Here is a 16,086-nt window from a genome sequence, read left to right as displayed (position 1 = left end):
GAAGAAATACTATGTAACAGGGCTACAGCATTTCTGTTCAACACACCAAATTTTCTAAGGATACAGCCCAAGACTAAAATTGATGTCCCTCCAAAACGCTGCATCATGAATCGTGTCACCTTTCACTTCATACGTAGTGCACGTTTCTTCTTGGACCATCTTCTACATGTATGTTTTGTATTAGCCAAATAACATTGAATTATGTTGAACAGCTTTGGGATACATTAAGCCCTCACTGTTTGAAATCAATCTCTCCAGGTAGGTAAACCCCCCAAAATGGCAAGTAGCACTGCATCAAAACATCAAGCTATTAAAAAACTGCTGGGTCACTGCTTACCTCACAGACAAGGAAAGTATTTTATTTTTCCACATGATTGGATGCCATTACAGCCTCAAGAGAGATGAAGACGCCCTTTCTGGCACTGGCAGTGCTCCACTAGTCCCATCTTAGGGTGAATGACCTTTAAAGATTCCTTCCAACTCAAATGATTCTGTGATTCTGTAATTTTTCTAGATAACCCATTATGCAAATGCATTACCTTGGGCTTGGATAGTGAAAATCTGTCCCTCAAGGAATTCATCTGGAAGCCTGCTGTGGTCACGGCAGCATTGCTTTCTGTTTTGCAGATGCAAGGCAAGGTTACCCCTTTCATCTCTGCTGTGTAATCTCACTGAGCTCTGCTCTGTGTGACAGCGACAGGGCCCGAGGGATGAAGCTGTGTCAGGGGAGGGGCAGCTGGGGGTTAGGGACAGGGTCTGCACCACAGGGCGGTGGGCACGGAGCAGGATGCACAGGGCAGGGGGCACGGCCCCAGGTGTCAGAGTTCAGAGAGCATTTGGACAGCGCTCTCAGACATTGTGTTTGGATTTGGATGGTGCTGTGTGGAGGCAGGGGTTGGACTCGAGGGTCCTTGTGGGTCTCTTTCAACTCAGGATATTCAGCAGAGCCCTTTCAATTGAACAGCTAGAGACAGAAGATAGCAGTGTTGGCTAAACACAAGGGAGGGGGTGGCTCAGGTCTGGCCCATTACCTGTGTGTCTGTCAGCTGTAGCCCTGGCATCAGAGTGGGAAGAATCTAGTATAGGATTGCTCTGCTCTGCATATTGCACTGGCTTATAAAATTGATAGGAATGAACTGGAAAAGCTGAGTGTATGCAGGTCTAGTTGGCTTACATACACTGCCTGTCAGGGAGGCAGTGGGACAGCAGGGTGGGAGTGCGTGCTTTGCCTCAGAGGCCACATTAACATTAATCAGAAGAGTGAGCTTCACAGAGCTTAATACCTCCCGAGGGGGTTCTTTGTGACAAATCCTCTGCTTTTTATGGAAATTAATATTTCTAAAGTGCAGCATGGCAGGGAGGCAGGGCCTGTACCCTTTGAGGGCTGTGCCCAGCCACACAGAGCTGCTTCCCCAGCACTGTGGGCGGGCCCCATGCAGCCAGGCCGGGTCCCTCAGCCTGCTGGCAGCAAAGCAAGTTGGAGCCCGCTCTGATTTCTGTCATCAAGCCACTCCCACAGTGTCTGCTTCTGGATTAGCTTTATCCTATTTGGCTGGAAACCTTTTTGATTCAATACTTCCTCGGGAACAGCAGCAGGCTTTGGGGCAAAGTGGTGCAAGCTGAGGACGTTCATGAAGTTAGGTTTTCCTCCTTGCTAAGGCACTGATGCTATGGCATAGACACTCCATGGCATCAGCTGTCATTATCAGCCAACCCACGGGTAATGTGAGTGTTCACTGTTCTTGAGTGCCAAATGTAAGTTTTCTTACATTAATGTCCATTCTGTCTCATGTAGAATAATATGCACAGCTTCTGTCTGTACCAGACCTGGGGTATTCTTGAATCCTGCCTAGTAAGAATCTGAGAAAGCAAAGCATTCAAAACTGCAGTAAGGATTTACTTGTTTAAAGCTGACTCATCCTAAAATGACACGTTCATTATGGAGCCCTCTTGAGGCTGGCTGGGCTGTGCCAAAAAAAGGCTGCTCTTGGAGACCTGGATCTCCTGGTCTCACTCACTGGCCTCTTTATAGTTGTTCTGGATGACTGTACCTGGTAGGATTCATATAATAATGGCTACTTATTTAAAAACCGCTTCCTGAAGGTGATGTGCAGGATGTATTCCAGCATCTTGGAGCTCTCTGAGTGACAGAAACCACAGTGCTCTTGATCCATGTTTGAGGCAAAACTGTTTAGATTGAAGACTAGATAGCCTCCAGGAAGAGAAGCCTGGCGTGAGGAAGTGACTAACCTAGCAGCTGAAAAACAAGTAATATTTCAGAGAAGTGGACTGGAAAAGAAAATTGCAAGGTTTTAGTCTTTTTTCCTAGTTTTAGGAAGATTTTGATCATCACTAGCAGATAGAAATTAGTATATTGTTCTCCTTGACTCTCCTTTCTTTACCACTTCTGTTCCTCAACCATTCTCTCACCTTCTATCTTAACAATAAAAAAAAAAAAATCAATCCAAAATGTATATTGTTTTTACATTTTCTATTAAAACAAGATATGCCATTTGCCAGGAAATAAGTAGGAGAAGGAACATACTACAGATTTTAATCGTGATGAATACTTTCATGTCTCAAGCATATCCTACAATGAAAAGGGGTAAGAATCCAGAGACAGCAAGTCTATTAACATTTCAGATGAGTTTGAAAATCAGTTCACTACATTATTCTGAACATCTTGTCTTGCTCTGTGCTAAGTTTCTTCTCTGTGGCACTTGTTGCTACTTGCTGCAGTATCAGGTCCTAGATGTGAAAAGCTTGGTGGGAAGCTACAGGATTAAATAAGCCTGTGCCTGTGACTCAGTGTCTGCAGCATTAGGCTTCTATGTTAACAGTCTGTGTAACATAAAAAGGAAATATCTGATTGTGTTATCTGATTTCATTTTAAAATGATTGCTTGCATAATTCTTGAGTTAATGACATTTTTGAAGGTTTATAAGGTGTTAAAATTACTCCAGGAGCACAAGTTTAATGTTTCTAGTATGTACACACGTGTTCCTTAGTTCATACGGACTTGAGCAATGTCAGAGATTGGTCTTTGGGATCCTTTGTCTGAGCCAACGGACCCAAGAGCATGTCAGAGCTCCCAGATGAGTCACATGTCCGTTCCTCATCAGCATGCTTGCATCAGGATGAGAAAATCATCATCCATTCTCCTTTCTTTATCTCAGATTTCTCTAAAGTACACAACCCAAAATGGTGCTGAAGTGCAACCTGCAAGGACTGAAGTCACCACACACACCTGAATACAGACAGTTTAGATAGTGGCTCTGTAACTGAAAGCTACAACTCTGGTCCTTTATACTGCTGCCATATTAGGTTACCATTTCATTCTCCTTGCCAAGGGACATTCCAAACCTAAGCTGTTCTACCTAAGCTCAGGAGGGTGAGGTGTTGGAAATATTAATAGAGCTCTCATTATCTCCTAACAAAGATTTGTCATGTTGGTACTAATTTATACAGTTCAGCAGCAAATGCTCCTAATGATTCTGTGGAAAAGAAGGAATTATGTACTAACGTGTACTTTGATAGCATTAACTTTACTAAAAGCAATTTTTTTTTTTGCAGTTTTACCCTTAAGCTGTAGTCTCTCTGGTCTCCTATTGCATATTCTCTTTTAAAGAAACGTACTGCTTTTTAGTGTTAAATACATTTAACTCTCACTAACGCAGTGTTTGGACATCTGCCAGTTCCACTTTGGAATTTCAGCTGATAAAGAAGGTAGCCAACAAGTAGGTCTGTATTTGTTATCAATCTGGGGATAGGCTTTGTCATCTTAGATAAGATGAGATGGGTATTGTTTGTATGTCTTCACCTGGCCTGTAGCCAGAGGAACCTGAATAGAAAAATGTTTTCCTGTTGCAGAGTTAGTTTTTAAGAGGTTATTTTAAAGTTTTTCAGATCGCTTTCAGAACAACACTGGTCTTGATAGTCATTAATTGAAAGCATTAAATTTCATAATTACAAGCTTAGTTTTAAAAATTCCATCAGCAAATTTATTCCTTGTATTTGTCAAGCGCTCTTTGAATGAGCAAACAAAAAGCAGATTAGTATCTCACTGCAGTGAGAAATGCATTGATTCTTCTGTTTCTTCTTAGAAAACTTTGCATCCCAACATAAATAGTTAGGGGTTGACTTTCAAACAAGCATACACAAGCATTTGACTTTTGACTTTCAAAAAAGCCTGTATGAATGTTTATGCATCAGTCTTCACAGCAATCTGAAGTGTTTAAACTTGAGAAGGATGGACCTTGTGGGTATTTAAATATTCTTTGCCTGCAGTGAAATGATAAAGTTCAATAAGTACAGTTTCTGTGCGTCTTGAAAAGTGTTTTTTTTCTAGATTCAGTCATTCATGCCTTGTATCACTGACATTTAGCACACTGGTTTGTAGTAGAAATGAGGAATGTTACCTCTTAACTATAACAGAACTGTGTCGCATATGCAGTAAGCATGAAACACAGTGGACTAATGGGACTTGTTATTGATGATGCTGAAAGCTAAATAACCATTAGTATTAAATCTTATGAATAGACTCTTGTCTTTCATCTTACCTCTTCAACCAGATAAAAGACACAGAGGCTATTTAGATGTCATAAGAATAGTTTGTTGAAATCCCTTCAGACTTAAAAAAAACTCTCTCTTCATGTTGCCTGGTGTTTTGTTGTGTTCAAAGAAATGCCAGTACGCTGGTGCTGAAAGAAGAAAAGGACAGAAATCCAGCATTATGTGTGGGTTTAGGCTTGTTAAAGATGCTGCTGAGTTGAAATAACATGCATCATTTTTCTGCAGAAATCTCTCTATCAGGTTTTTAAAAACACAGAAAAATCAATAGCACTGAAAGTTGGCAAGAAGCCTTCTAAGACCGAATTATAGCACAACACTGTGAATGTTTTTGGTTTTTTAGTTCCACTTTGTAAAGTCTCGTAAATGTTTTTCAATGGCTGTAACAAATTAGAAATGCCTGACTAAAAACTTTCTTTTACAGAGATGTTAAATTTATTTAAAGCCTCTGTTCACGTGAACAGAAAGCTTTACAATGATTTAACCAGCAACCTTCTTTGTTCTAATAATAAAGTACAACAGAGGTGGTTATAAATTGTACTCAGCTTTCATACAGAATATATAGGAGCAGGACATACATACACTGCTACCGATTGATGTGGAAGAAATATTCAGCTTGGAGACCCTTGTGTGATAGCTTTGGGAACAGTAATTAAATTGCAAGCATCTCTTGTGAAATTGTACTTCAAATAAATACTTCCAGATTTGTGGTGAATAGATAACAGTAATCATACAGGGATTTTGTTGTTGTTGTTTTATAGGAAGCAGAGTTGGAAAGCTGTGATGTTAATACCATGCTGCTGGTACATTTCTTTGGAAAAGAAGGAAAGGAAAAACTTCGTTATTCTGAGTTTTTCAGGTATTTTTTCAGTCCTATTCTTAACCCCTCTGCTCTTCTACTCCACACTAACACTGGTGTTAGCCTGACCCTACGCTGAGTTGGTTCAGAAAGTTAAAGAGATAATCAGGCAGAAGACAATTATGATTTTGCATGATTGAGGTTCTGGTGTAGCTCCTTGAATCTACTGTCTGCAGGAGAAATTGTGCTCGATTTTCTGCATCCTACCCTGATGAACTCAAAAGCAGCAAAAGGACTGGAGGTCGTGAAGGCTGAGGTTACCTTTCTTGGCAGCTGTGTGCTGGCATGGTGTAAGACAGTACGATTCATGAATACTTTTTAGAATAGTGCTAATCAATTAAACTGAATTGAGATACTCCTCATTACAGCTGCCCTGGTAGGATACAGGAAACTTTTCAGCTTGTTTCACATTCCAACTTCTGTTGAAACTTTAGCTGTGCTTTTTTTCACACTTTGAACTATTCCAGTGGGACAGTGCAGATACCTTGTGGCACTTACGCTGGGGGTTAGAATTAAACCAGATGGTAAACAGGACATCAGACTGAAGCTGCAGTGCCATACCAAGTAGCCGTTACTGCTTGAAAAGCACTGTTTGCAAGTCTGTTTCACTGTAAGCTTGAAAACTCAGAAGCTCAAATAGAGTTCTAAGACTAGAGTCACTCAGTTTACACGTTATATGTGCATCAGAAAAGTGCTGTAATCCCTGTCTACTGTAGAGATTGAAGCTCTGCTGTGGTTGATTTCAACTTGAAAATCTGACTAGGGTATCAGAGGTTCGTGTTTTCATTGAAGGAGGTTATTTCTTCCAATTTTCCTTTGAATCAATAATGATGACCACCGTGACACAGTATCACCATTTAACTGGTTAAAACTCTCTGTTACTTGGGAGATCAATTTCTACTTTTAGTGTGGTCAGGACACATCTTGCTGCGTGAATGTGGGGCCAGAATCCAAATGCAGACTTTGAGGTAAATGGAAGTGAAATGCCTATACATCTATGTAAGTGTTGACTCACATCTTGAACACAACATCAAGAGATTATCTACATCAGTACTACCTCTTCTACATAAATAGTTGGACATCTACAGACTGCGGAAAGAAATTGGGATAATTGTTTACTTGAATTTTTGTTCAGAAGCAGGGGGAATCTATGCCAGCCTTCTTAAAAAATGAATGTTGTTTCAGTCAGTAAAAGTTTGAGGAAAGCCAGAGTGAAAAAGGAACAGTGACAATTTTCTAAACTCTAAAGAGCGTTCCACTCTACTGGCTCGAGTACATACCAGTCCTCAAATAAACAGCCTTTCTCTTTTGAAGATCTCCACTTAATAGGAATCTGAGTAAAATAAGTTTAAGATGCCTGCAGTTCCCTTCTCTATAAATAGCGTAGATCCTCTCAGTGAAACAAAAGGCAGAGAGCACCAGTAAAAGGTTGTGTTTGCATATACAGTGTAAACTGAAATGCCTTGGCTTTTAGATAAAATCCCACACTGACCCAATGAGGCATGACATTGATAAAACTATGTACCTAGTACAATCAGAACGTATGGGTTAAAGACCTTTGCCTACCACACAGATAGAAGCCTGTAATCAAAATCAAACTCCCACATCTTGCTCTTAAAATCTGTGGGATAAGTGTAAGGTTTAATGCAGGTAATTTTTCAACAGTGGCAGTTATTTTTCGTAGAGTTGGAATGTGCCTCTTTATCACTGTGTAGACACTCCATCTCGGTTGCAACATGACAGTGAAGTTTGTTTAACACACAGAAAGGTGAATAAAAGCAACAGTGTCTTTTTAACCTGTGTGAAGATATCACTTTTCACATGACTTTATTTGTAAGTAAATCAAGCACATCATTTCTGGGTTCCTATTGTTCAGAGAAAATGTGATTTCTATCTGATGTCCTCTCATAACATTTTACCTTACGCGGGAAGCTGTTGTTGGCTGTTTGATCAAAGTGCCATGCTGTTTGTACAAGAGATGACTGATGAGCTGTACAGACATAGATCATTGTCAAAAGAAGAAAATAATGACGGTAAATGCTTTTATCATTTTCCAAGTTGTTGCCTAGAAAGCTTTTCCATTGATCAGTGTAGTACCTAGTGGAACATAGAGGTGATTAGATTTGATTAGGACATACTAAAACTTGTCACATTAGTTAAATACACAGATATTACTGCATTACTGAGTCACACAGGCTTGAAACTTCATTAAAAAAAAAAAGCAGGAATGCTTTCTTTGTGAAATTTTACTTATATGGGAATTCAGAAAGCCAAGACTGGTGTTCTCACCTCATTACTTACATGCATTTCCCTTGTGCTCCCTTTTCAGTTTGCCTGACTTAAAAATCCTTTTGGAAGTGTGCAGCTGTCTGTATGTGCACTTTCACCAGTGATGTCTGACCCTTTTAGTCTGCAGTCCAAACATCTAAAAAATGTCAAACAGCCACAGCCCATATATTGGGGCATTTCATCTGCCTTGTTCTCCTTCCTTTGCATTCAGATGACACAAAGAAAATGGAAACTGTCTGTGTCTCTTCAGTCAGTGTGGAGCTGAAATAAGGTAGTTGTTGAGCCTCTCTTCCTACAGCCCCAAACACAGGAGGCACATAGATTATGGAGTGGGGACACGGTTAATCATGCTGCTCTCTCCATCTGCCTCCAACTGGTGCATGGTTCTTTGGAAATCAGAGGTAGGGGATACATGCAAGGATGACCCTCAGACTGCTTTCTACTGGACATAAGGAATGAGACCATGAAACAATAACAGATCATTTTTCAGCTTTTCTTGTTGTGTTGTGAAAGTAGATGTAAAGAAGTCATAAATATCTAGTAATAACCTGCATAGAAGTAATTCTATATATACTTTATGGCGCCAGTTAAGCTCTTTTCTCACTATTGGCTGCGTACAAGTAGAAGTGGTACCTCAGAGCCAGGTGCAATTGCAGTGTTTATTGTTCTGTGTCAGTTTAAGATACAAAACAACACACAACAAGCTCATTATATGTGTGTATATACATATAGAGATATAACAAAGAAGGGTAAATTAAATACACAAAGCTGTAACCAAGTTAAGACTTCCTTCTCAGAAATGTGAACAAATTTCTGTTTCAGGTGTCCACCACTTAGTTTTTACAATAATATCATCTTGTAATACCAGGCCTCATCGTAGAGATTGTCACATTTCAAACACAAAACCAGAAATCAATTGGACTTCCAGGGAGGCTTTTAGTTTTTGTTTGTTTGTTTTTTGTTTTTTTTCTCACACATGCCAGTTTCTCTGGAATTTTTGAGAGAGAAGTTATTTTTGTGTTTTCCTTCCAAAACCTTTTCACTTGTGCTTAAAATTTAGCTATGTGTTATGTGTTCTTCTTTTTTATTATGAGTAGAAAACTACTTAGTTTTCTGGGTTTAGCACATATTTCTTCTTGACAGCTACTGTGGTGTTTTGTTGTTTTTTGTTCGTTTTTTTTTTCCTGAAAGTCCCTTGCTGATCTTGTTTAAGTATGTCTAATCCAAAATAAAAGAGGAGACAGTAATTCACTCCTTTGACAGTTTATGACTGCTATGATTTTTTTCCTGTAATCTGTCCCCAAGCAAGCTTAAATCTCTCACAATCTCCTTCAAGGATGAAAAAAGAGGAAAAAGTGGAGTGAGTATGGAAAAAGTATTAAAAATACTTCTATTCTGGGAGGAGTGGGGTGCCTTATGAAAAATTACTTTCCAGTATGGTTAACAGTAATCATCATTTAATCAGATAAGAAAATATAACGTTTGAAATCCAGTTAATGGCATTTTCTTTCCTGATTTGTTGCTTCCATACTTCTCATCAATTAATTGAAGTTTGCGCCACCAGTGAGTTTATTCATTCTTTTCTCCTCTGGTTCAGAGGTCACAGGTTGTACAGCCATACACAAAACACACCTTTTACTTACATGTCCTCTTTCTTTCGGTATTTTCAAACAAATTCCTTGGTGCATTTCATTTGAAAACTTTCATTTAAGAAACCAGAATGATGTAGACTGAGCCAACCTGATAGGGCTGAAAATCATTTGGTGCTTTTTGTGTTCATGCCAATGCGTGCAGGCAGAATCTCAAGTAGCATCATCAACCAGTGGTGTTTTTGCTGTGGTAATAGCTTGCACATTTCCAGTGATTCTTATCTAGAGATTTGGAAGTGCAGTTTTGATTGCCTCTTTATTTGTCTCTGTACCTACACTTCTATCTGTCTATAGACCCCTAATTCATGTAGAGATTACATCCAAGCAGGATCAGACAGAGGAAAGAAAAGAGATGAGAACAAAATCTGGCTTTCTGGTTCCATATTCCCATTGTAAGTGAATCTGAGCATTTCCTAAATATTTAGTAGTGAGGCTGAGAAGAATCTCTATCTCTTCCTTTCCTATATGCTTATCAAACAAATAGCTTGATTAGTTTCTACAGAGTGCTTATAGATGAAATCGATTCATTTGATTATGTTTGGTTTGGAAACACAGAGGACACTAAATCTAAGAGTGTTTCGCCTGTAATTCTGACAACACTGAGACTGATTAGCTCCTCTAGCACTTGCAAAGCTGAATTTACAAGCATGTATGTAAGTGATCTGTGGAGGTTAATGGTCAAGCCCTCATCAGGTTTTCTATATTCTGTTCTGGAAAGTCATATTTGCCAAAATGCAGTCTCTCAGCACTTGGTAGCAGTCATTTGCTGCAGAGAGGATCATTGAGTCTCCAGCAGGACTGCAGTGTCCAAAGAGGAACCAAAGCAGAGTACGAGTGCTGGAGTGATGTATTCACCTCTGTCTTAGTTGTCAAGTTTCCTTCCTTCAAACTTACACCACAAGCACTGGTCGGTTTTATATTAGAGTACTGAAGCTCTGTACAGATTTTCAATTCAAATCAAAAAGTATAGGAAGGAACATTCCCTAACCTTTCCTTGTGTGTTTCATACTCAGTGTGCCACAAGGAAGCTAGCATTTCATTGCAACATCTCAGGTTGGAGGGAGAATAGCTGAATTCCTGAGGTTCCCCGCTTTTATTACATTTTCATTTATATTAAAGCTGAGTTGCCAAAAAAACTCTTGAGAGACTCCCTCCTTCTATAGATTTGTAAAGCGTGTTACAAAATGTGAGCTAACTTCTGATAAGGTTTCTGGATGCCATTGGAACACGATAACAAAGTTGGCCATTGGCCTTCAACGTGGGTGTTTCAGAGTGTAGATAAAACAGGCTGTCTTTGAGTAAGTACTGTCTGCTCCCAGCCTTTTCTCCATCCTACAAATTTATGATTGACCTTTTCTTTCTGTTATTTGGAAACTAAGGAGTTGCTTTTATTCTTCAGCTGTGGTGCAAGAGCATTCCCAGTGCAGTTATTCTTGAATTGTAGAGCACGTCTAAGATGCGAATCCCGTTCTCATAGCTGAATTTTGTCTTTTTCCGAAGTCCACAGCCTTTGACCTTAGAAGAGCAGGAATTTCATCAGTATGATTGTCTTTCCTAATATATGAAGAAATTCTGAAGCAATTTCTAACTGAAAATTGTCACACCATGATCCAGAAGATAAAAAATCAAGTATCCCTAGTGGTGTTGTGGCATATAAGTATCAGGCTTTACTTCCTAACAGGAAAGCTATTTTTAATAAATTTTAATAACTCTCTTTTTAAAAAACTCATTAGGATTTTTAACTCTCACATCTGGGAATAACGGTGACCTAGAATGCTGATGTGATGATTCATGGTATTTTAATTCTTATAATATGTGATTCTATCAGATATAAATTTTACATTACATATTTCAGCTGCTGAATTTGGTATGGCAGGAAATCTTCCCACTCTGGCTTGCCAGGAGCAAGCCTGCGTGATGAAATGCAGGATCTGTTAATTTTTTTCATACCTAAAGAAGTTATTCCTGCTCTCCTCCCTACTCTGGAGTAGTGCAGTAAGATGTGTGGCTGTTGTGTAACCACTGATGTACAGTGACATTGCCTGGAAGCAACTGGAGAGGGCAAGATCCCAGGCTTGAGAAAAGGCAGCAGAAAACCCACAATGGCATGGAAAGATGCAATGCCTCATTCCCTATCAGACTGGAAGTGGCTGCAGATGTGTCAGAAATGACAGAGCGAAATGCTTCCCTTTCCTCTTTGGCTTCCTTGCACCATTCAGCTGGGTGATGTATGTGGCTGCACAGCCCACTGGTTCCTTCCTCAGTGTATAGAAATGGTCTTTCAGCTGTCCTGCCCTTTCTGGGTACAGCTCTAGGTGAGTCACTGAGGGTTTTGTGCTTAAGTGGAAACTGCAAATGCAATATTTAGACAAGATGGAGGAACACGTCTTTTGTCATCACCTGTGGCTGCCGACCAGTTAATGACAGGTGGCTCCCCAAGATCAAGGACTTAACCTGTCAAGAACAGACCTTACACCCGTCACAAGATATATCCACCTTCCACAGAGTAAAAGTCAAGAAAATAAAACGCTGAATTAAGCTCTGTCTTGTTTCTCTACATCCATGGCTTACACGTATTTCCAAAAGCGACCTCATTTTCAGCAGCTTCCCCTCCCCCAGCCCAGGTGTTCCATTGACTACAGTCAAAGATGTGGTTACTGCTCTGCATGGCCTCTGCCATGTCCTCCAGCCAAGCATGAGCCACGCATCCCAGATAATTCACTTTCACTTCTGACGGGCACTCCCAAAAAGCAGCAACACTCTGTTGGGTTGCCTGCATGGCTTTGCTGCACCCCTCTGGCCTGCAGGGCCTGCTCAGCCCAGCTACTAAACATGGGCAGACACAGAGGGTTAAAAAAGGTCTGGGGATCATAGTCTTCAAAACAGAGTAGCCAGCTTTTGAAAGTATTTTAAGGCAATGGTGCTCATTTTTTGCTCAGCTTCCCAGCCAAGAAAACCTTCTGCCCGCTGTCCTGCTGTGCCAGCTGGGACATCTCTGTAGTGACTGCCATGCAGGGATCTTGTACCTACATTTACTGGACTAAGGAAATGCCCGTAGAATAAGTGAGAACATAGCATACATGTACAAAGTGTTACACTAGAAATCCAGCCTAAATCTTAAATTCCATTGTCAGGCTTTCAGTTACCTGCATGCCCTGAGCAGTGAAGCATTTCTTGGCCCTTTATTTGCATGTGCAGCTCTAATTATTGGAGAAGAAAATACAAGAGAGAGCTTATGCTGCAGTAGCAGCCTTCAGCTAACCCCTTACAGACTTCACAGAGCTTCAAGCTACTAATTGTCCGAGTGATCTCATTAAAGAACTAAAGATAGCTGTGCAGGCTAAAATGCTTTAATTTCAGAGAAAATAATTCAAATCCAGTGAGGCCATGCAAACACTGACAAGCAAATGAGCCTCTGCTGCTCTTTGCTGCCTAGACCCTTAGCTGTCTTCTCTAACTAATTGCTTTGTCCCAATATAGAAGTATTTCATTCCCTCCTGTCAGTAAATTTTGCAACTCAATTAAGCAGGCTTCTTTTGATGTAATGAAAAGATTCTGGCAAGCCTGGTTGTGTTTTTAACCTTTATATTCACTGGGGGAGGGAAATTGCACATGGCCCCATCTCTAAATGGCTCACACACTGTTGGTTTTTTTCTATCTTGAAATTCATTTCAGACCCCCACCCCCCAAAAAAATAGTAAAAAAAAAAAGATAAATGTCCATGTGGGGCCAAAACGGGGAAATTCAAAGCTGCTGTTCTGCTCTTGATTCCGTGATACCCTTCTGGAGGGTAGTGGAGTGAAGGGTGGTGAGGCACTGGCACAGGCTGCCCAGAGAGGTGGTGGATGCCCCATCCCTGCAGACACTCAAGGTCAGGCTGGACAGGGCTGTGAGCACCTAATGGGGCTGTAGCTGTCCATGTTCATTGCAGGGGTTGCATTAGATAGCCTTCAAGGCTCCCTTCCAACTCAAATGTTTCTGTGATTCAGTACCCGCGCAGTGGTGCTTGATTCTCTTGCTACTTTCCTTTTTCTCCCTAAAGAATGAGCATCTTCTAAACCTGCTGATGCTCAGGGCACTCTTTTTCAGACAGCTCTCTCCTGAAATAACTGCAGTGTCATTTTCTGTGGTCTCCTGAACCATCTGAACCATGTCTGTAATTGTAGCAAATCCATTCTCTCATTAGTAAAGAACCAGTTTGCTGAACTTCACTTTTCTGTGTGAGGCCTTGCAGTCTTTAAGGCTTTTCGTTGTCCTTTCATTTAGTGATGATTTCAAGGTTCCTCTTTTCTTTCACCTTTGTAATTGGTGGGGCCTCTTCTTTGGAGGTGCTTTCCAACCTTGAATTCCTCTTTTATTAATATGAAATTTCATAAATAATGTGTCATGCCTTTAGCTGCTATGTCCTTTTCCACTCGTTCATTGCAACGCTCCCTCATCGATCATTTTATCTCATTATCTGCACATTTCAAACATTTCTCTCTCCTGTAAAAACTGTAGACCATCTCTGCATGCTGTCTTAGCGCAGGCTTAGGGAACACCCTGCTGGTGTCCCTGCTGAAATGCAGCTGTGCAAGCAAGTCAGCTCTCAGGCTGGTGTCTGTGGTCAGGTGTTGGTGTCTAATGCATATTCACTGTTTGTTCTCACAGGTTCATGGAAAATCTGCAAACAGAAGTGCAAGAAATGGAATTCATACAGTTTTCCAAGGGCTTGAGTGTCATGAGGAAAGAGGACTTCGCAGAATGGCTGCTGTATTTCACTGATGAGGAAAACAACGAAATCTACTGGCAAAACGTGAAAGACAGATTTGAGGCAGGAGAGGTTGGTACCTGCAGTGTGCTTTGTTTTGCTGCCTTATTTCTGTGTACAGGTTTTCACACAAATACGAGTATCTACAAACTCAACCAGTTTCCAGATGAATTATGGATGCTTTTGAGTTTTGTGCAGATAAGAGCAATGACAATTTACTAACTTTAGTAAATTGTAACTGTTGCGGAAATAGAAGTTTCCGCAACAAGCAAGCAATCACAGCCAAATGTTAGATCCATTGGATTTAACCAACTAGATTTACTGGGGTTTGAAAATACTGTTCAGTATATATCATCTGAATTCTTTGATACCCTAGAATATCAGTTTGGAAGAATTCAAGACTTTCTGCAAGTTTACAAACAATCTGGAAGACTTTTCTATTGCCATGCAGATGTTCACCGTAGCTAATCGTCCTGTGAAACGAGGTGAGTGCTTTACAGCTTCACATCTGTATTTTTTAAAAAGAAAATACTTTTACTACAGAATTTTGTGCAGTGCTATGCAATCATGGCTGTGAAAAGCAAGTAAAGTATGTTTTAAACCAAAGAACTGAAGGAGGGAAGTTGAATTTTTCACGTATAGTGGGCATTAGGAGCAACGCAGCAAAGTTTTCATGGAAATCCATGTGTCTGTTGTTATGATTCTGAGGTTGTTGCATACTTGTGATACTTGAAAGACAGCTTTCCTGAGTTACCTGGAAACGGTAACAGAAGTTTCTGAGGAAGGCAGATGAGACGTAAACATCCGCTGAAATGAATAATTGGTTGGCTCACTTGAAAATGAGAGTGTCTTGACAAGATCCCTCTCATTTTCTTCACATTCAATTAAAAAAGGTACAGTGCCATCTCTAGACTGGTACTTAATATAAGGAGCTGAAGCAGTTAACATCTTTCTAGAGACAAAATTAAAACTGTACTATAAACTATTTTGTAACCTTTTTAAATTGTGGTATATCCTTTTTCAGAAGGATTTTCTACTTAATTATATTTAAATAAAATGTAAAGGAGTCAACTGCATTTACAGAAAAATCATTGGAAGAGGCAGAGATGAGAGATGGAGTGCTCTTGTTTCTAGTAAGCTTCAAAACTAATCATGTTTATATCATTACTTGTAAACATCATTTGCCTATGAAAGCAGAACCACAATACTGCCATATTTATCACTTACTGGGACACCTTGCTGTAATAATCTACAGTGCTGCTGTAATACAGTAACCTTCACTTCCTTCTCAAACCTCATACATCTGTGATACCTTCAAAAATGCATCCTGTTCATGTGCAGTAATAACTAATAACCATTTCTCTCTTGCTATCTTCTGTTCTATGGCAATCCCACATGTTTCCTTATTTTACTTGAATCAAAACTCCAAATTCTTTACACCACAAAATCAAATGCTCCAGTTAGGATATCCACAGGACATTGTAAATTCTACAGAATCCTGCCATTTATGTGCTTTGCAATGTCTTTACAAGGTCAGTAATGTAATAATGCAATATTCTGTTTACTAGCTGAGTTCAAGAGAGCGGTGAAGGTAGCAACAGGACAGGAGCTCTCAGATAATGTTCTGGATACCATCTTCAAGATTTTTGATCTAGATGGAGATGACTGCCTCAGCCATGGCGAGTTCCTCGGGGTCCTGAAGAAGCGAATTCATCGAGGTTTGAGGGTAAGAAGTTGACATCATCTATCATTCCCATGAACATACTTGTTCTTAAATACCACAGATTATTCTTATAGCTATCTCATTAATGCTTGTAGAAACACAAGTAGAGGTAGTGAATGGAAAGAAATGATATTTTAATGAAGACTCCTTACTGCATATGAATCTGGGAGGAGTGCTGCCATCATCACTAATACACATGTGAACTGTAGAAGCAGCAGCATTGCTCTACATATGCATATATTATTCA

At 40.0% G+C, this 16,086-nt stretch overlaps 1 protein-coding gene across 2 annotated transcripts in view; it reads left to right on the top strand.

Moving 5' to 3' along the window:
* Nucleotides 1-16,086, top strand: part of MICU2 (mitochondrial calcium uptake 2) — a 137,239-nt gene that overhangs the window by 120,052 nt on the left and 1,101 nt on the right. For both annotated transcript variants that reach the window (XM_065730106.1, XM_065730107.1), the window contains exons 8-11: nt 5,331-5,428; nt 14,017-14,188; nt 14,493-14,601; nt 15,685-15,842. In XM_065730106.1, coding sequence (XP_065586178.1) covers nt 5,331-5,428; nt 14,017-14,188; nt 14,493-14,601; nt 15,685-15,842 — 537 coding nt within the window. The remainder of the gene's footprint in view (nt 1-5,330; nt 5,429-14,016; nt 14,189-14,492; nt 14,602-15,684; nt 15,843-16,086) is intronic.

Source organism: Cyrtonyx montezumae, unplaced genomic scaffold, assembly GCF_038088225.1.
Source record: "Cyrtonyx montezumae isolate F1298 unplaced genomic scaffold, pur_monq_1.0 scaffold_12, whole genome shotgun sequence".
Classification (NCBI taxonomy): Eukaryota; Metazoa; Chordata; class Aves; order Galliformes; family Odontophoridae; genus Cyrtonyx; species Cyrtonyx montezumae.
This window is presented reverse-complemented; position numbering and strand designations above follow the sequence as displayed.